This window comes from Zea mays, chromosome 8, assembly GCF_902167145.1.
Source record: "Zea mays cultivar B73 chromosome 8, Zm-B73-REFERENCE-NAM-5.0, whole genome shotgun sequence".
Taxonomy (NCBI): domain Eukaryota; kingdom Viridiplantae; phylum Streptophyta; class Magnoliopsida; order Poales; family Poaceae; genus Zea; species Zea mays.
The window spans coordinates 65089688-65110352 of record NC_050103.1 but is presented as its reverse complement, the minus strand read 5'-3'; the positions used below and the strand labels follow the sequence as shown (position 1 = coordinate 65110352).

Below are 20665 nucleotides of genomic sequence, written 5' to 3'. Positions count from 1 at the left end.
AATCCTTTAACCTTTCCTTTGCGATTATCTCCAAATGTGATACTATCATAATTTGAGTAATCTTCCTCACTCATTTGGGTGAACATTTTCATATCTCCGGTCATGTGTTGAGTGCATCCACTATCTAACACCCAATGATTCCCTCCCGCCTTGTAGTTCACCTACAAAGGAAATCAATCTCTTTTAGGTACCCAAACTTGCTTGGGTCCTTGGATGTTAGTGACCAAGGTCTTTGGCACCCAAATATCTTTCTTTTTGTTGCCAACAATTGAAGTACCAACAAATCTAGCATGAACACCTTTTGCATTATGAGAAAGAACATAACAATGCTCAAAACAAGTGGAGGATACATTCTTGAGCTTAGGACAATTTTTCTTAATATGTCCCTTCTTGTGACACTTGTGACACACTTTGTCACATTCTTTCACAAACAATGTCTTTTGCTTTATAAAAGCATTCTTTCCTTTCTTGGGAACATATCCAAGACCCTCACAGTTAAGTGAGCACCTTTGACTTCCCAATATGAAATCCAATTTAGCCTTTCCACCATATGCCTTCTCTAGATCATGAGTTAGAGCATTTACTCTATCTACTAACACTTCATTCTTAACAATGATTTTTGATTCATCAAGAGCAATATTATCATTCATAAGAGAAATTTTGCATTTATCACAAATAGAGTTAGTTGGTAGTGGTTCACTTGTAAGACTATCAAGTAAGTCACAAGTGACTCCAACATCCTCGGTGACCACCACAACTTCATGCACAATAGATGATTTTTTAGCATCCGCAAGCTTCTCACAATTCTCTTTTAGATCGTTGTGAGAGGTCTTGAGCTCCTCAAAAGACACTTGGAGGTTTTTATACAATTCCTTCAAGGTCTTAATTTTTTTCTTTTTCTTTGTGCATGTAGTCATCGGCCTCACCTAACATTCTAACAAGACCATCATATGAATAGCCATCATCATCAACATCATCAACATCATCATCATCATTTATATCATTTAAATCGGTGATGATTTTTACCTTAGCATCTCCCTTTGCGATGAGACAATGGGGGGATGAGAAGAGTGATGGAGCTTCCTTGATGGCAATTCCAGCATTAAGCTTGGATGAGGTGTCATCATCATCATCATCATCATCATCAGAGCTATCATCCGAGTCCCATTCAACTAGGTAGGCTTTGCCATCTTTCTTCTTGTTGTAGAATTTCTTTTTCTTATTATCACCTTCATCTTTGCCCTTCTTCTTCTTGTTAGGGAAATTCATGGCAATGTGACCGGGTTCCCCACACTCAAAACATTTTCTAACATTGAAAGCATTTATTCTTGATGTTTGACCTCTTCTAGGTTGACCTCTCTTCATCTTCATGAATTTGTTGAATTTCCTTACAAATAGAGCCATATCACCATCACTCTTGTTGGGGACTTGTTCTCAAATGCTATGAATCAAGAACAAGGCAACATAGAAATTGTTAAATGTTATAGTCCTTCGTCCATCGAAGCATTATTTCCCTCAGGATATAATGGATTCCGGACGAAGGTTATGAAGGTTACACCTTCATAAATATCACAAATAATGATGAAGGGTAAAACATGTGTAAAATAATTCAAACACATGATTATTATTATTAACTCATTTTTACTTCATTATTACAAAAATGATAATAAATTACAGATGTACCTTCTGTTTGAAGGAAAGCAAAAATACCAGCGTGAAGCAAAAACAAATGCCCAATGCGTGATAACAAGAGAGTACGTGAACAGTACAGGGGTACTGTTCACCTATTTATTGGCATCGTTCACAGCCTGTACATAATTACATTTCTACCCTTTACAATGAACTACAATAATGACACAGAATATCATGGGTCTTTAAGTCATTTCATCTTTATGTCGGTTCACCCCTTCGTCTTGAGACATGTTACTGTACCGAAGCTTTATGGTTGATAGCTTCGGCGCTGTCTTGGAGAAGATCTGCCGAAGGTGTTTATTTCTTTAGGATCTTCGGCTACGAAGCATACCCCCAACAGTAGCCCCTTCGCGGCGCTAGATCGTTTTTCGTAACGAGCTTGATCCGTGAAAAAACACCTTCCCTGAGCTCGTTGGCGAGAAACGATTAAAATAATCATCGGACGCGCGATCCATCTTGCACCGATTACACTCTTGCCAACGATTCACCTTCTCGAGCTATGTGGCCCACCGCTTAGTGAGTGCGGGTGACTGTTTGTTCGGTGTTGGAGACCTTGCCGATTCACCTTCCCACCTGCAGCACTATATAAACAAACGGGTAGGTGTGAAGTTACCACATCATTCATTGCTATTGTACTGTTTTGCTGCCAAATTTTTAGTCATAGCCGAAGCTTGATTATTGCGCTCATACAAAATCTGCTTCGGCGCAAGTGGAAGAGCTTTAGAAAAGACAAAAAAGCCAATTCAAAAAACTTCAAGTAAATCATAATCAAATGGCCAGAGTTCGTTCTACTGCAAGAGTCGATCGCGAGGGAGACGAAACCGAAGCTGCGGAAACTGTTCCTATCTCGGAAGCAATGAAGCGATCCGGGTTGGTGGCACCGGAAGACGTCCCTGCTGCTGAAGCAGAGCAAGCAGATATTGAAGAGACTGATTCTAAAGATGATTACAACATCGCAGTGTCGAGCAAGCCTAGCCATCTGGACTTCGGAAAGTCGACCATCTCCAAAGCTGATTTTCCTAAGATGGTGAAATCGGGCTTGTTGGGGACCTTCGGCTTCCGAAGGTCCTCAAAAACAGGATTTAACAGTATTTCTGGAGTATAATGTGTGAACAGGTATCTTCGGACTCAAGTCGGCATCACAGTAGACCAGAATAATACGAAGGTTGATACAGCGCCGAAGGTGTGAGCAGGAAAGCTTCGGCGTGGCAGCAAAAAGTGAAACCGACTTAAAGATGAAAAGGCTATTTAGACCCCGATAGATTACTATAGAATTATTATCAAGTGTAAAGGGCATGAATGTAATTTTGTATGGGTTGTGTCCTATGCCTATAAATAGATGAACAGTACCCCCGTACTGGGGACGCTGACTTGGCATTCGCTTTTTGCGTCACGCTTGTACTATCATCTCTTTCAAGTTGAAGGTACATTTATAATTCAACGATATTTCTGTTTATACATGATAATATATAATTGTTTACGTTGTCTTTTGTATTCCCTACATTTTATCCTTCGTCACTGTATAATGAATTTATGAAGGTACGCCCTTTCATAACCTTCGTCCAAAAACCATTATATCCTAAGGAAAATAATGCTGCGAAGGACGAAGGACTTTAACGATTAACATTTTCTATGTTGCCTTGTTCTTAACTCAAAGCATTTGAGAACAAGTCCCCAACATTGGCGCCCACCTCCGGTGAACTCACTTCCACAGTCTGAGTTTTCTGAACTCCTTCGGCGATCATAAACCTTCGTTATGGCGCCGAAGAAAGCTTCAGCAACTGGCACTGCAGCCCTTCAACCGCTGGACCACAATCAGGAGACTGTCTCTCTTCGGGAGGCCCGAAGCCAGAAAAGGAAGGCTACTAGCCCGACACCGCCAGAGGACGAGATAGATCAAGAAATCAGAGACATGGAGATGCTTCATCAACAAGTGCAGAGGAAGAAAGAAAAGATGGCTAGGCTAGCTGAGCTGCAAAGGCAGATAGACGAAGCCTCTGAGGAAGTTCGTCATCTTGCTCAGGATGAGCAGCACCGAAGGCCTCAGCACCAAGACCTTCATCAGGAGGGTTTCCCCAAAGAAGATGACTGGTATGATAATTTCCATCATGGGAATTTTGTTTTCGATGATGCTTCTCCTCTGTCTGCTGAGCTGCAGGCTACACCTTGGCCCTCGTCCTACAAACCGCCTCAGCTTCCCGTATTCGACGGCCATTCAGACCCGAAGCAGTTTTTGATGAGCTACGAAGCAACAGTGTCTTCGTATGGTGGCAATGCTGCAGTCATGGCCAAATCTTTTGTTATGGCTGCCAGGAGTGTTGCTCAAACCTGGTATTCCTCCCTTCGACCAGGAACGATCACTTCATGGCAGAAACTGAAGGACTTGCTGTTAACTAGCTTTCAAGGATTTCAGACGAAGCCGGTCACTGCTCAAGCTCTTTTCCAGTGCACCCAGGATCACGAAGAATACCTTCAGGCGTACGTCCGGAGGTTCCTGCGTTTGAGGGCACAGGCGCCAACGGTGCCCAATGAAATTGTCATTGAGGCCATGATCAAGGGGCTTCGGCCAGGACCGTCAGCTCAGTACTTCACTAGGAAGCCCCCTCAAACTTTGGAGAAGCTGCTCCAGAAGATGGACGAGTACATTCGGGCCAATAATGATTTCCGCCAAAGAAGGGAGGAGGCTTTTAGGTTTTCTGAGATGACCAGGGGCTTCGGAGGAAGGTTTTATCCGAGGCATGTTAGATCAATCCACAACTCTGCCCAAAATGATGATCGAGGGAGCCAACAGCAAAGGCCACAGTGTTCCTCACAGGCTTCGGGGCAACAGCAAGGGCCCTTCCGACCACCAGCCCCAAGAGGCAGAGGCGCCAGGGGCTTCGGCGGAAGATTCGGGGATCAACTAAGAAGAATTTTTTGCTTGTTTTGCGGTGAGAACAAAGGCCATACCACCAGGATGTGCCATGTTACCATCCAGAAGCAAAAGGAAATAGCCGAAGCCGCAGCACAGCAAGCTCAGCCGAAGCAGGTCATGCATACTGCTTCGTATCATTCACCTTACATCCCAGAATATGTGGGCAACCACCCTGCAGTTTCTGTTGCTTCGGCGAGTCAACCTCAAGCTTCCTGGCAACAGCCTCCGCCTCCACCTCCGCTGCAACAAGGCCAGCAGCCAGAAGGGAGCCAGTATGCTCCACACCAAAGGGACTTCAGAGAGCAGTCCGAAGCTCGTACAGTCAACAGCACTGTGCCAGAGTCAAAGCACATATATTGACAAATATCCTACCTAAATAGCAGTCTTTCTTATTCAGTCTTCTTTTTTGTGTAATAAAGGACATTGTTTAGATTTCATGAATATAGTTTCGTTGTTTGCCAAAAGGAAAATATATTCTCTTCACAGGCCTAAGTTGTTGAAGTTTAAAGGTTTATGATAACAAAGAGGACCTTCGGATTATCGAAAATTCTTCGAAGCAACAAAAAGTCGTTCTAAGGAACGCAGAGTAAGTTTGCCGAAGTCACAAAAAGTCGCTCCAAAGGGAGCGCAGTGTAAGTTTTCTGCTCCAAAGTCGTTCCAAAGGGAATGCAGAGCATACAGCGAAAAGTCAACGCTGATACCGCCTAAGTAAAAGGCGAAGCGCGAAAAGTCAACACGAATACCGCTGAAAGTAAAAGGCGAAGAAGCTCCTAAGGGAGGCTTACAGCGAAAAATAAACGCTGATTCCGCTGAAGTAAAAGGCGAAGAAGCTCCTAAGGGAGGCTTATAAAAGATTGTGTTTTATTGCAGGGATGTGCGTACATCTTCGGAATAAACATCACCTCACATAACATAACATCATCGCATCATTTCGCATAGCATAAGCATCATACATCATGTTGCATATGGCACAAGAGATGGACACAATATTAATCTACAGAAGAACGTTTTGAAGAAAGGGGAAACGTTTTGAAAAAAGGGAAAAATCATAATGTCACAAAGAGATACATTATTGATCTTCGGAGGTGTAGCTTCGGAAAATATCTTCACGAAGCCTGGATATTATTCATCAGAACACTGGACATTGTTGTGACAAAGAAAAATTCTTCTTCACGAAGCATGAAAAGAAGGGAAAGTGTTTTTTCGTCAAAGACTCAAAAGCGGTACGTATAAAGTTTCATGCATCGTAAAGAATTGTGCAATAAAAACAGGTATATTACATTCAGGGTTACAAAATGTTACAATATATTACATTTCAGAAGTTTTTACAATAATACTTAATCCTCTCTCAAAACGACTTCTGCAGCCTCGTTCAGGAGCCGATTGACGACTTCGTCCATAATAGCTTCAGCCATCTTTTTTATTTCGTCATCTCCTTTCGGCTGAGGGCCCGAAGACGCTTTAGCAGAATCTGAAGTAGGACAGGATACGCCTACATTGCTATTACAAATTGCAAACGAATTTTAAAACCTAAAATTACAACACAATAAAAACTATTAGTTAATACCTAATTGACCTTCGGGCTCTGCGCTCTTTTCAGCAGCCTCAGCCACTTCTCTAGCATCGTGAATGCCCTTTTCACTTTTTTGAATAATTTCTCCGGCCATTTCTCGGCCACCATTATCCCAGATATCGGTGAAAAATTTTCCACCGATCATGCTAGCTTCGGCCGAAGGATCTCTTGCATCTTCAAAGGACAAAGCAGCTTCGGATTGTGCTAAAATTTTTACATGTTCGCAACCCTTCTTCTCTAAAATGGTGGCAATTCCTCTGGCACCAGAGAAAGCACATATGTCTCCACGGCTATTTAAAATTTCTTCGAAGGCCTCAGCTTCGTGGTTGATCCATTCGATGGGACCTTCGGGATTGCCTCTTGTAAAGTTTTCTTCGCTTGAGAAGGCGCCGACCCTGGCGAAGCTAGCCTTTAACTTCTTAACACACTCTATAGATTTGTTATAACATCTCTTCTTGGATGACCGAAGCTCTTCAACAGTTCCTTCTAAGTGATCTGCCCATTGGTCGCTGAGTTCTCGCTTTGTTTCTTCAAGTATGCGTTCTTCCTTGGCTCTGGCCAGTTGTTTCCGAAGATCTTCAATTTCGCGCTTCTGAGCTTCAGCTTGACTTTTAAAAGCAGCTTCGTCTTCTTTTATTTTATTTATCAATGAATGTAATATCTTATCTTTTTCGAGACCTTCGTTCCTCAGTTCAATTACTTCGGAACGAAGGTTGCGCAGGGCTATAGTACACCCTTCGTCTTCAGCATCTTTCTGTGCCCTGAGGGCATTGCTAAGTATCAAGCCCTGCAAAGAGAAATATGTGTGTATCAATAGATTTAACTAAAGGAAAAATTTTGGTCCCAGCAAGAAATTACAAAGATTCCATTTGTTGTACCTTTAAGCTATTATATGCTAGGTTGTCGGCCAAATCATTTTTCGATAACACTGAGAGCCCGTCTTCCAGTGTTGGGAATCCGAAGCTCTTGCTCATCTCCCGGCAGACAGAAATTTCTTTGCTGTCAGGGAGACAATACAAAAAGTCTTCTTCTCCACTGCCATTGAATATTAACGCCCCCTTTGGATACTTCAGTTTTTGGGCGTAGCGCTGGGCCTCTTGCTCTTCTTTTTCTGATAGTTTTTTCCCCGAAGCATGACGAACAATATAATCGCGAACTTTGGGGGATGCTTCGGGGGCAATGACACCGATTTCTTCAACAAAAGTTGGCTTTGTTATTTTTTCTGCCTCACTTTCCAAGGATTTTATCTTTGCGGGCTCTGAGGAACCAGCTTCGGCTTCAAGTTCTTGCTCTGGAGTTTTAGTATCAGAAATTTCAGTTGTTGTTTCAGGAATGACAGCAGCCTTCTTCGGAGGTGTGCTTGAAGATTTGATTGTTTCCAGTACATCTAGCACATTAGCCATTCTCTTTCTTTTCGGAGTCACTGCTGGCACTTTTTGATTTTTTACTGTCTCAACATTTGCTGCAGGACTCACAACTTCTGATGTTTTTTCTTCAGTTGGTTTTTTCACTTTTTCCATTTTTTCTGTGGATGGCGCTTCAGCCATTTCTTCGGTTTCTAGTAGCGAAATCTTCGGTTCTTCCAATTCTATCCTCTTTGGCGTTTCGGCCATTTTTGCAACTTCTGGCAGCAAGGTTGGTTTGGTTGGCTTTTTAGCCTCGGTGGCCGAAGAAGTTTCTCCGGTAAACTCAGGCACCGAAGCTGGTTCAATATAGCGTGGCCGATGTGTGAGGACCTTAATCTTCTTTCTTTTCGGTTCTGGCTCGCTAGGAGCAGTTGCAGCTTCTTCTTTTGCAGAGGTTGTGTTTTTTCTCTTCTGCCTTCGAATGGGATAGCAATAGTCAGGGTAGACGAACCCGATTGCATCAAATACCCGATTCAGCCTCTTCTTTTTTCGGCCTCCGAAGGCTGCTGACATTGCAGTATCTTCGGCCTTCGAATAAGCCCCAAGCAGTTCATCACTTAAATTTTCAATACTTTTTAACCAGTCATCATCTGGCTCAACGAATTTATCTCCGAACTTAAAAGTGTACTTCAGCCTGATAAGTCCACCTTCGTCGGCCTCCTTTATGGTTTCTTGTGGCATTTCCCATTTCTCCGCGAGCGGCCATACCCTGAAGGCAATATGCTCTTGTACTAAATCTCTTGTTCCAATAAAAGAACAGATAACACCGAAGGCTCTCTGGCATTCTTCGGCAGCTTCATTCATTTCAACCTTCGGCCTCCGAAGGCCGAAGCTTTGCCAAATAGGGCGCATAATTACACCTTTGATATCTTCTCGTACTGACAGGTCATTCTTCACATAAAACCATTCTGTCATCCAGTCTCCGGGCCATCTCTTCCGAAAGGTTGGCACGGGACAGCTTGACCCGGACCGAGAAACGAAACCGTAGCAGCCAAAATTATTATGATACCGTTCCTTACCCCAAGGTTTTGTTTCGTATGATAATTCGTGTATATTGCAGAAGCTTTTTGCATCAGGCTTCAGACCTTGGCTTCTTACGGCCCACACAAAGATATTCAGCCTTATGATTGCCTCAGGGGTAAGTTGGTGAAGATAGACTTCGAAGATTTTCAGCACCTCCACAACGAAGCTGCTTAAGGGAAATCGCAGTCCAGCTTTCAAAAAGCTTCGGTACACTACGACTTCATTTTCTTCAGGGTGTGGACAAGTTTTTTCCCCTTCGTCGGCCCTCACAATGGACAAATCCCGGAAATACCTTCCTCTCATGTTCACAAGATGATTCTCTTTGATAGTTGATTTACCATAAACTGAATGGCTTGGTCGCCAGGGACGATCTTCGGAGTCTTCACCACCACTGTCCACATCATAACTGTCACTGTCACCAGTATCTTCAGACAAACCCTCCAGAATTTCCTTGGTGATTTTTTCTGTATTGGTTTTTGACATCGCTATAAGAAACCCCAAGTTTTTCTCTTCGTCGAGGCTCAGCTTCATCTCAGCAGCAGTCTTCTTATCTTCAGACATCTTCGGAGACACTAAAAAACTATTTTCAAAGCCGAAGCTTCAAAACTAAAAGCTTAGCAAATCTTAGTGCACAAGAGCTAAAAATTGAGTGAGCGGGAGCAGTTGGCCAGAGAGCGTGTCAAATGAGCTTGCGGTATGACCGTATTTATACGCCAAGTGCGTTGAAAATTGAAAGACCCCGCTTGTCAGTGAATGTTGCTATTCTAGCAAAGGGAAGGTGTTTTTTCGGACCTTCGGCGTAAAACCTTCGTCCATGTCGCAATCTAAATTTATTATTTTAAAACAAATTAATATTGCGAGGGGCTACTGTTGGGGACCTTCGGCTTCCGAAGGTCCTCAAAAACAGGATTTAACAGTATTTCTGGAGTATAATGTGTGAACAGGTATCTTCGGACTCAAGTCGGCATCACAGTAGACCAGAATAATACGAAGGTTGATACAGCGCCGAAGGTGTGAGCAGGAAAGCTTCGGCGTGGCAGCAAAAAGTGAAACCGACTTAAAGATGAAAAGGCTATTTAGACCCCGATAGATTACTATAGAATTATTATCAAGTGTAAAGGGCATGAATGTAATTTTGTATGGGTTGTGTCCTATGCCTATAAATAGATGAACAGTACCCCCGTACTGGGGACGCTGACTTGGCATTCGCTTTTTGCGTCACGCTTGTACTATCATCTCTTTCAAGTTGAAGGTACATTTATAATTCAACGATATTTCTGTTTATACATGATAATATATAATTGTTTACGTTGTCTTTTGTATTCCCTACATTTTATCCTTCGTCACTGTATAATGAATTTATGAAGGTACGCCCTTTCATAACCTTCGTCCAAAAACCAATATATCCTAAGGGAAATAATGCTTCGAAGGACGAAGGACTTTAACGATTAACATTTTCTATGTTGCCTTGTTCTTAACTCATAGCATTTGAGAACAAGTCCCCAACAGGGCTACTTTAGCAAAGATAAGAAAGAGCTGATTTGCTTCGGTGGAGAAGAAACTACTCCAAAGCCACATAAAGATAAAATAGTGATTTTCAAGAGTTTCCTCAAAGCTGGTTTGAGATTTCCTTTGAATAGGATGATTGCCGATGTGCTAAAGAAGTTTGGGATCCACTTTCATCAACTAACTCCTAACGCTATTGTTAGGCTTAGTGTTTATATTTGGGCTCTCCGAAGCCAGGGGGTGGAACCGTTTGCCGAAGGTTTCTGCCGGGTGCACGAGCTACATTACCAAACCAAGGCCAGAAAGGATGGGTTACATGAAAATTTTGGTTGTTACAATTTTGCCTATCGGAAAACTACAAAATTTCCTGTGATCAGCTACCGAAGCAAGTGGCCGGCAGGCTGGAAATCGAAATGGTTCTACGTCAAAGTTGACGATGACAAGGAGAAGCTGGTACAGAGTCCGCTTGAATTGATCTTCGGAGAAACCGGACCCCAATGCAACATGACACCAGAAGGCCCAACCCAAACTGCGTTGGCTGAATTCAGGATTATCGCAGAGCACATTGGCACTAGGGATTTAGTGCAGGAATTTCTGGCTTTCAAAATATTTCCAACTATGAAGGAATGGGCTATGCCGAAGCTTGAAAGAGAGAAGAAAGAGGGGGAGCTTGTCTGACTGCCCTACCACTATAAGTTCAAGAAATATTTCAAAGCACCCTGCCAAGAATGGCTCGAAACAATTGAAGTAATGAGCATTGAAATTATTGGGAATTATTCTAAAAAAGAGGATCAATTGATGACAGCAGCCTTCGGCACCCGGCCGAAACGAAGGCTAAACAAAGTGCTTGATGCTATAGGCTTTGAATATCCTGATTATGAGCGACTCGACAAGGGTGCCGAAGGGCAAAAAAAGGAAAAGAGTAGCTGGCGCTTTGATCAAAGATGACGAAGATCAATCAAAAAAGAAGAAATAAAAGTTTGAATTGAAAGTGTTAACTTCGAAGAAAAGGAAGGAATCAATCCCGGAACAAAAATCAATTGATGAAGAAGAGAAGACTTCTGCGACATCTTCTGATGCTGAAATAGAGGAAATTCTAAAGGTAATGACTGAAACTTTGCCTGTCAAACTAAGTCCATTGGGGCTTCATCTGACGAAGCTTTTTCATAATGAAAAGGAGCCCACAAAGACAAAGGCATCTAGGCCAAAGAGACAAAGGATTGTTACCGTGACTGAAGTGATTGAAACAACACCACCAAGAGCTCCAACTCTGAAAATGCCGGCAACTGAAATCATGACAGCTACTAAAGTTGTACCTTCGGAGGCTGCCGCAGAAGAAGCCAGAGCCGAAGATGCTAACTCCGAAGGTATTAATTTAGAGAGCATAGCCGCTGATATAGATAAGATGCTGCTAAACATGGCCGCTGAAGAAACTGCTGCAGCCACCGAAGAGACCACGGCTGCCAAACCCGAGAAAGGAGGAATAACCGAAGATACCTCGAAAGATGAAACTTTTGACTTCCGAAACTTAGTTGGCCAGGAGCTGACTGAAGCTGAAAAAGGGGAATTAAAAGAGTATGCTATATCTTGTGGATATCGGCCGGGGGCGCTTCTTTTTGGTGGTATTGATGATGAAGGGTTAGGCTGCATACGAGACCAAACCGGTGCGAAGGGTGTCGGTACCTTATCGAAGAGTATCGGCTTCCCGAAGCTTGAAGCGGATATCAGCCGCTACCGTCGACAGCATATTGTCGGCAGTTTATTCTATTCTAATTTCAAGGTAAACATTTTGTGTCTAACTCTTATTACTTGTGGTACGAAAATATTTTCTAACGAAGGCTATTTTGTGTTTAACTCTTATTACAGAGCATGCTTTTAAGCAAGGCATTAAAAATGCAACAAGATTTAGAGGATAAAAGGCAAGAAGTTATAATTGAAAATTTAGAAAACAAAATAAAGGAGCAATCTGCTGCCATTGAGAAGAAAGACCTTGAGCTACAAACAGCCGAAGGCTTATTAGTAGATGCTGAAGCAAGAATAACATAATTGAATTCGAAGCTTCTTTCCCAGTCAGAAAATTTTGAACAAGAGAAACTGAAGCTTGATGCAAGGCTCGAAGCCGAAACTCAAAGAAACTTGGAATTGAAAGAATCTTTGAAAAATCTTCAAAGTAAATGTTTGGAGTTCTGCAGTCGATGCATTCATCAGCTAAAGCAAGTGTTCCATTTTGTTGGAGCCAATAGTGAAGAGTTTACTCCTTCGGCCGACGACCTGCCTGGTGCCTTCGAGCATATTGAAGGTGAAATTAATGATCTTGACGAAGTTATAGCTGGGCATAGCGACTTTTGTGCCCTATCAGCTTCTCGGGGCACAACTGTTGCTTTTTTGAAGTCTGGCTGTGAACACGGCAAGATTGTTAATAGACCCAACTTCAGCCTGTCACCGGCAGACTTAGATGATGTTCCAAATCTGGCTCGAAGTATTGCAAACAAATTTATAAAGTTAGTATGGACAAAGGTGGTCGAAGCAAAGCTGGTGACGAAGCTCGGAGCCACCTCAAGCTGGTAACAAAATCATACCTTATGCTTACCTTTTCCTTTGAATTTTTGAATTTAGCTTATAATACCTTCGTGCAGATTGACCAAGCTGAAGCTAAAGCTGTAGAGTAGAAGAACGAAGCTCCAAAGATAGTATCGAAGCTTGAATAATCTGTAAAAGTAGCTCAAAAAACTTCTGTAGTAACTTGTATAAAGTATGATGTAATCTGAGTCTTACTCTGTAATATAATCTTACTTTTCCGTCCATGTATGAAATGCTTTGGTGTGGACGAAATTAATACTTTTGAGCCATAGGCGAAAAACACCTTCCCTTCTTTGCGTGCACAACGAAGCATAAAATTGTCTTCCTTTTGGGATCGAAGCATGTTTGTACGTTATGCTGATGATGATCCTATGTATGTCTAAGTGAATGTTTATGAATGCAAATGTCATGATGTAATGTATTGTGCAAATGAATGTTCAAATACATATTCGAAACCATATTCCATTGAGAATGACTCAAATCTTCTTTGCCGCTTATTTTTCGGCTTCACCGTTTATTTTTCGGTGTATCAGCGCTAACTTTTCGCTGTAAGCCTCCCTTAGGAGCTTCTTCGCCTTTTACTTTCGGCGGAATCAGCGTTTTATTTTTCGCTGTAAGCCTTCCTTAGGAGCTTCTTCGGCTTTTACTTTCGGCGGAATCAGCGTTTATTTTTCGCTGTAAGCTCTGCATTCCCTTAGGAACTTTTTGAGCTTCTCCCTGTTTTATTTTCTTTTTCCTTTGCATTTACATTTACATCTTTGGGGGATATCACTCTTATAGAATTGAAATAAGGAAAAGAAAAATTACATGTTGTGGCCCCATTAAAAACCTTTCTCCCCTTTGAAAAGGAAAATGGTGCCATAAAAAAGAATACAAAAAATTACATCAAGCTAAACATAATATCGCCGAAGCTCGTCCGCGTTCCATGATCTAGGAATGTCGTTGCCGTCTATATCCTTCAACCTGTAGGAACCGGGTCTTGACGAAGATATTACCAGCAAATGCAACCACTAGATGCTCTATGAGGCACTAAGTTTTATACAGATCAAAGTCATTGACCCCTCTTAATAGTACGGCTATCTAACCTACTAATCCGGTCAAGTATCTTCTCTAAACTCCTGGAGACCGGCAAAAACAAAACCTATGTTATACCTTTGCCTTAACTTGATCCACAACCAATGCTTATAAATCTCCAAGATTTCCTATTCTATGTGGTCCAACCCTGTATTCTTATTTCTCCAAGAACCGTTAGTCCACAAATAGTTGTCATTAATTACCAAAACATCACTAAGGGGCCTAGATGATTCACAATGAGCCTATTCAACTACAGGACGATTCTCAACCATCTTATAGTCAAACAGCTGCTCTATGATGTACAACTCGCTACCAGCATCAGAAACACCAAACTTATCATCTAATGCAACCCATAACTTTTTTGCAGATGTGCACGTTAGATAAGAATCAACATACTTGTTGTCAAGAGCACCAATCACGACGCCTCGAAACAGGTTATCGGCAACGTCGAACATTCTCTCCTCCTTAGGAGTGAACTGTTCGAGTTTCCCCTGTGCGGCATGGTAGCAGTTCATTACAGTCAACCACAGTATCATCTTACTATGCCACCTCTTATAAAATGTCCCATCAAAAGGTTCATTTGGTTTTAACGCAGCAGCAAAACCACTAACAGAAAAAGCCTAATATTAGGTTTTTGGATTGTTGGAGAAATAGACATTTTTAGTTTTAATTTAATCCAGAAAACCACAATGATATATGTGACGACATGTATATGCATGTGTATCACTACTCACATAAGCAGTAAACAACAGTAGAATATGCACAAATACAAAGGACATATTGTACCCTGCGGAGGGACCGATGCTCAAGGCATCAGTGACTCAATTCACACGAGACATCTCGTGTGTATGTTCGATATAGTCGTACGCAGTCGACGCAGACAGATGTACGCAATGCAGTCCCTCGAACGACGACTGCGACGAGGAACTTGATCAGTGCTGGTCGGGCAGACGAAGCGAGCAGTTGCGAGTACGCTCCCCAAAAACCTTATCGCCCGCACACCCGTGCAGGTGTCTCTTTGCGGACGACGATTTCGGAGGCCTGCTCTCCCACTCTCTGTGCTCGCAGAAGGTGGGACGGGGATGGGCTGTACGCAATGCGTCTGAGAATGTTCACGTCACCACATATATGCACGCGCAGAGGGAGGCCAACGGACATTAACGGTCGCCATCAGAGCTACCGTTGCGGCCAGCTAGAAACTGACGCCATCAGTGACGTCCGTTACTAGCTGACAGCCATTACAACTCGTCTGTTACTAGCCATAACACAGGAAACAGTAATATACGAGACCACAACCACAGCCAGCCCGACTGGCGGCGCGCCCGCGTGTGACAGTCCTTCACCCTTTTCTCAGCTTCTCAATAGATACACCAATGGTCCACCTATTTAAGTTGATTGAATTGTTCCTTAAACTTCCGGTATGGTACTAAAGTACTAGTACACCATAATATTAAAATAGGTCTATAACATTGACTATTATTGAATATTAATATATATCAGATCCACATTAAATCAACAGAATCTAGAAACTTTATTTTTATGTTGTAAAATTTAATGAAGCATCCAATATAATTGGTCAAAGTTGATATTAATTGACTTAGAATAAATCTATAACGACTAAATCATGTGGACATAGAAAGTATAAGCTAAGCATGTATCGAGTAGAGTGTGAAAAATAGTGGACTTAAAACTGTAGATGACACTATTTGTGGAGAGAAATTTGAAATAAGAGATGAGATAAAATTACAGTGTTTGAACCGCAGATAGCCTAAAAATGGATTTGCGTTCTCGGCCAGCGACAACCATGCAATTGTAACCAGCAGTACTCCCTGGCAGTTCAACGCCCCGGAGGCAAACGACCATGCACCCATTGGCATGGAGGCCCCACGCGCAGAGAGAATACGCGAGACGCGACGCCACCGGCAGGCAGCAAGCAGCCAAGCACCAACCCGAGCCCGACTGCCTGATCCTACATACTGCCCGCAACTGCAAGCGAACGAAGCGACGGACGAGAGTACGAGACGAGGCACGGAACGGAGCGAGCCAGACTACCCACCTAGGCCCAGCGGCATGAGGGGCAGCGAGATGTTGACCGCCGCGGGGGGCGCCGGCACGGCCCCGTCCACGGTCTCCTCGGGGGCGGCCGCGGCCGCGGACCTGGTTGCTGGAGCCGGGGGCACGGGCGCTATCGGCGCGGGCGGAGGAGGCGGCAACTTCCCCCTCGCCGTCGCCCTCCTCGCCTTCGCCTTCGCAAACTTCGTTAACCTCGTCTCCATCTGGTGCGTTCCCTCATTCCCACTCTCCTGGATCTAAATCTAACGCGCGGGGGGCGATACTTGGTCGTTGGTTCCGACGCGATTGCTCCTGTGTCCCTGTCGGTTCGATTTCTAGGCGGGGTGGTGATGCTTACGATCGGGTTTGGGGTTTGGTTCGGGGAAATTAGTTTCTCTTTCTCTCTCTCCGTCTCCAGGCTTGGATTGAGGGTTTCCGCCCGTGTGATGTGTTGTCGAAGCAAGGAACGAACTTTGCTTTCACGAAGCTTAGTTTCGAGCTGGATTTTACATTTGTTTCTAGGTTGCGGAGGAGACTTTCCCATCTGTGTATACTTTCACGAAGCATAATTTCGAGCTGGAGATGAACTTTTACATTTGTTTCTAGGTTGTGGAGGAGACTATCCCGTATGTATAGCACGTCGGTAACCTCATGGGTTGTGGCAGTGACACAGTTTGTTACAAATTACCCTCGTCATTATGTGCTTTTCTAAAATCCGAGTAAGAAGCGTGACACTCTGGCAAGGCTGACTAACAGGTTGCACTGAGTGTGGTACTTCCTGCTTCTGCCCACACACACAGCATGGGTTTTGATTGCAACTTCTGCCTTGAAATTCCGATTGTACTGTTTCTACATGCGAAATTGCAAACTGACCCCCTAGATATGTTTTTAACACTGACTACAACTGAATGAGACTGTGGCATTGACGCAAGGCTAATTGGATATAGCTGGATGTTCAGAGCTATTGAGTTTTTAACCTAGAGAGTTTGTAGTGCCGTTCCAGTAATCCATAATTTGTTCTTCCTAGACGTTGCAGGTTAAAAGAGAAGAGGTGGGATGCAAGGAAATTTCTTACTTCAGCTGGAGTCATGTCATCTCTTTCTGCAACTGTGGGGAGCTTGGCCGTTGCTGTGGGTCAACAAGAAGGCGCAGATAGCTCTGCATTTGCCCTTGCATTGATTTTTGCTGCCGTTGTATGTACTTAAATCAATCAGGTCCCGTTAATTTCTTTTGTAAGCATGTGTGTGTTGCAACCTTTGAAGCATTCCTTTTTCTGAAGATGTTGGCATCTAATTTTGTTCCTACACAGTAGTTTTTATTTATCATCTTTTGCTTATGGAAATAGGGTTATTTAGTACAAATTCAACCAATAGTTGATCTCTTAGCCTTACTGGGCATGAGCATTATTTTTTCTTTCTTCTTTTTTTAAATAATTGGAGATAGTGATAATGTTGACATTGCTCCACTCTGTTTATCATGAATATGGACACCCTTTATGGTAGTGTGCCAGTGTCTGACTTGCACTAGTGGCCAACATTCATTTTGTTTCAGTTGTAAATTTCCATGCACTTTCATGTCAAAACCGTTCTTTTGTCAATTTGACAAAGTTATCTATATTATGTGGATAAGAGCTTTTGCATTCTGGAACCATGCCAGCCGATGTCCACCGGTGCCATCACTCATCTGAAACCATGCTAGGATTTGCATTTTAAAGCAGTTTCTGCACTGATGACTAATATATTTTCCCCTACTTTACTTAAGTATTTTATCTTTATTTAAGAAAAAAGTGAATGTAAAAAACGGCTAGGTTTTGTTGCAAGCATATTCACATGAACCCTTTTATATAGATAAATTGATGTTAGCTGCCCTTTTTTAAATATGTCCTGAACATACGTTTTTGTCATATAGGTAATGTATGATGCATCAGGAATTAGATGGCACACAGGTCGCCAAGCTGCGGTAAGCTTATGATTTACCATGCATATTGCAAGCATAAGGCATTGTTCTGTTGCACGTTGTTGTCAGTTGAATGTTGCCATTTTATCTATCGGTGTCTGTCTTCTAATTGAATCTAATAACTTTTGCTGCAGTTGTTGAATCAAATAGTCTGTGATTTCCCACCAGAACATCCAATCATTTCAACCTTTCGGCCACTACGGGAACCTCTTGGACACAGCCCACTTCAGGTAGCTCTACTACATACTTCTATCTTCTATTCATGGATGCAAGTGAGTATAAACTATAAACCCCATTTGCATTCCTATGTACATAGTTAATATGGCACTTGTTGAGTTTTCTTGAAATGAAACATGGTGGAATGATCCACCTTTTTGGTTTGGCGCCTGTTTGTATTAATGTATTATACTGTTGCCTCTGCATAACAAATGGCCTAACGATACTAAAATGTTGTATTGCTGCTCAAATGTGTCTCCTTAACTGTGTCTTGCATTCCAGAATCTAATCTGGAATATTTCATGCTAACCCAAGAAAACAAAATTTTGGGTTCTTAGCCTATGGCTTCTATTTTTAGCTGCATGTGTATCTTAATACGACTGTTGAATTTTCAGTTGCTGAATTATATTTATATCTTTATATGTTTCCGTATTTCTTCTACTTTTTTACTTAGCTTGTTTCATTCTCTTTCTTTTGTCGCTGCAGGTTTTTGCAGGAGCACTTGTTGGTTGTGCAGCTGCTTATTTCATGGGAAAATCTGTATAAGGAATAGGAATGTATAGGGTTTGGCTTGTACACGAATTCCATTGACTTATTTTTGTAAAAAAATATCATTGATCAACCGCTTCATTTTCCTCTATCTGCACTTCAGAGTGAACCGCACGGGGCATTATCTAGAAAATGGTTAGTATATTCTGTTTGCTGACACAGAAACAGATTAGGTTGTGCAGCACAGCAGCAGTATTCTTCCACTGGTAATTGATTTTTTTTTGTTTCTATTGCAACTGGCTGGAAGTACTAAACAAGACCCATATTTTGACTTCCTTGGTAAAAACTCTTAGGGCTCAGCTAAATTCTAACGTAAAACGATCAACATCTAAGCTGAAAAAATAAAGAAACTTTGGTGTATTTAACAGCTGCCTCCTAACGATTATCAAAATCAAATAATCAAATACACCAGTACAACAATGTCAGACTACCTATCTCCAACAGACTCCATATCCCACTCTATCTCACTCCATCTCCATATTTTAAACTCCATTTTACAAATAGTATAAAAAATAATTTGCACGTTTACACGAATGCTGGAGATGGCCCACTCGAACTGAGTATCAAGACGACGACATCAGGTGATCGACGAGCTTCATCTCACTTGCGCTGATGCTGCTGCAAACGCATGCAGCGACAGACTGCCACCCTTGTGCATCCAGCCGCATCCCCCTCTGCCCCATCTGCTCCAAGACGAAGCAGGCCTCCTCCGCCTTGCCGTCCTCGCCGAGCCCTCTCACCAGCCGCCTGAACGTGGGGGGCAGAGAGCAGTGGCCGCTTGCAAGCATCGCGTTAAAAACTCGCAGACCCAGGTCGAAGTCGCGCGCTTCGCAGCACCCGTCGAGGAGGACGCGGTAGGTGGCGGCGCTCGGCGCTGTTCCATCCTTGAGCTGCATCTCGACCAGCGCCCTATGTGCCTCGTCGACCCTGCCGGCGTCGCAGAGGCACCTGATCAGGACGTTGTAGCTCGCGTCGTCGGGCTTCATCTTCCGCTTGCGCATGTCGGAGATCAGCCCCTTAACGCCGTCGGCGTCCCCACACGCCGCGCACGCGCTCATCAGCACGCCGTAGTTCGCCACATCGGGCTGGCAATCCCGGTACTCCATGTCGAACAAGAGCTTCTTGGCGTCGTCGTACCGCCCGGCGTCGCAGAGCCCCTGCATTAACAGGGCGTAAGTCACGGCGTTCGGTGCCACACCCCGGCGCGTCATCTCGTCCACGAGCCGCTCCGCCGCGGCCAGCTCCCCTTCCCGGCACGCCGACCCCACCAGCGTGTTGAACGTCACCACCGTGGGGCGCACGCCGCGGGCGAGCATTTCGTCGAGCACCACACGGGCGCCCGAGAACCCGTCCCGGTGGCAAACACCCTTGAGGATGATGTTGTAGGAGACCGCGTTGGTCCGGACGCCTAGCTTAGGAGCCTCCGGGAGCATGTCCCGCGCGGCGTCCACACGGCCGTTGCAGACAAGGGAGTGGAGGAGGGCGTGGAACGTGGCGTTGGAGTGCGAGCAGAAGGCTGGGACGGCGCGGAAGACGAGTAGCGCGGCGTCGGGCCGGGAGGCGGCGCCGAGGTGGTCGATGAGCGCGGCGAACGCGGTGGGCTGCAGCGGGACGCGGAGGGAACGGAGCGCGGCGAGGAGCGGGGGGAGGAGCGGGAAGAGGCGCGCGCGTGCGACGCGGTACAGTACACACGCCGCGAAAGGGTGGTCGTGGAGGTGGCGCGGCGCAGAGAGGAGCGAGGCCGCGGCGGCCACGGGCGAAGGAAGGGACTTGAGGTGGAGGAGGAAAGGATGCGGCTCCGGCGGGGGCTTTGGCCTGTACGGAAACTTCTTCGGGCGGCGGAGTCGGCGCTGTACCGTGGCGGTGGCTGGCATCGGGCATCAAAGGACAGAGGTGGTGGCGGGACCGCGGGAGCCTCAGATCCCGTTTCCATGCTCATAAGGTGAAAGCATTAGTGGGCCTGGTCCAACAAAAAGCATGAACTAGCAGGCTATCAATTAGCCCATTACCACCGGCGGCCCAACAACCCTCGGCCGGTTGTCCCCTCGGGTTCTCCGACCAGCGGCGATCCTCGCGTCCGGCGCTTTCGGCAAGGCTCTTCCCTTCCCCTCGGTCCTGCCTGTA

General features: G+C 44.2%; 2 protein-coding genes across 4 annotated transcripts; one reads left to right on the top strand and one right to left on the bottom strand.

Annotated features, from left to right (window-relative positions):
* Positions 1-15734: 15734 nt before the first annotated feature.
* LOC100280797 (acid phosphatase/vanadium-dependent haloperoxidase related) lies at positions 15735-18769 on the top strand. 3 transcript variants are annotated; one of them, XM_035961436.1, is made up of 5 exons: positions 15735-16047; positions 16857-17013; positions 17729-17779; positions 17911-18048; positions 18479-18769. In XM_035961436.1, the coding sequence occupies exons 1-5, from the start codon at positions 15839-15841 to the stop codon at positions 18536-18538; spliced, it is 615 nt and encodes a 204-aa protein (XP_035817329.1). In that variant the 5' UTR covers positions 15735-15838; the 3' UTR covers positions 18539-18769. The 3 variants fall into 3 exon arrangements, with proteins under 3 accessions (XP_035817329.1, NP_001348011.1, NP_001147189.1); NM_001361082.1 differs by having other exon boundaries at positions 15777-16047; positions 17911-18006; positions 18479-18632; NM_001153717.1 differs by having other exon boundaries at positions 15777-16047; positions 16848-17013; positions 18479-18632.
* A 183-nt stretch (positions 18770-18952) lies between these two features.
* On the bottom strand, positions 18953-20392 carry LOC100501610 (uncharacterized). Its single transcript, NM_001196294.2, has one exon. It carries the CDS (start codon positions 19972-19974, stop codon positions 19105-19107), a length of 870 nt encoding a protein of 289 aa, NP_001183223.2. The 5' UTR covers positions 19975-20392; the 3' UTR covers positions 18953-19104.
* Between the last annotated feature and the right edge of the window lie 273 nt (positions 20393-20665).

Bases quoted from the DNA above. Each gene is read 5' to 3' on its own strand.
- LOC100280797 (XM_035961436.1), top strand. From the start codon at position 15,839: ATGAGGGGCAGCGAGATGTTGACCGCCGCGGGGGGCGCCGGCACGGCC. The intron at 16,048-16,856 runs GTGCGTTCCCTC...TAGACGTTGCAG, and splicing joins GTTAACCTCGTCTCCATCTG to GTTAAAAGAGAAGAGGTGGG. The intron at 18,049-18,478 runs GTGAGTATAAAC...TTGTCGCTGCAG, and splicing joins TCTTCTATTCATGGATGCAA to GTTTTTGCAGGAGCACTTGT.
- LOC100501610 (NM_001196294.2), bottom strand. From the start codon at position 19,974: ATGCTCCCGGAGGCTCCTAAGCTAGGCGTCCGGACCAACGCGGTCTCC.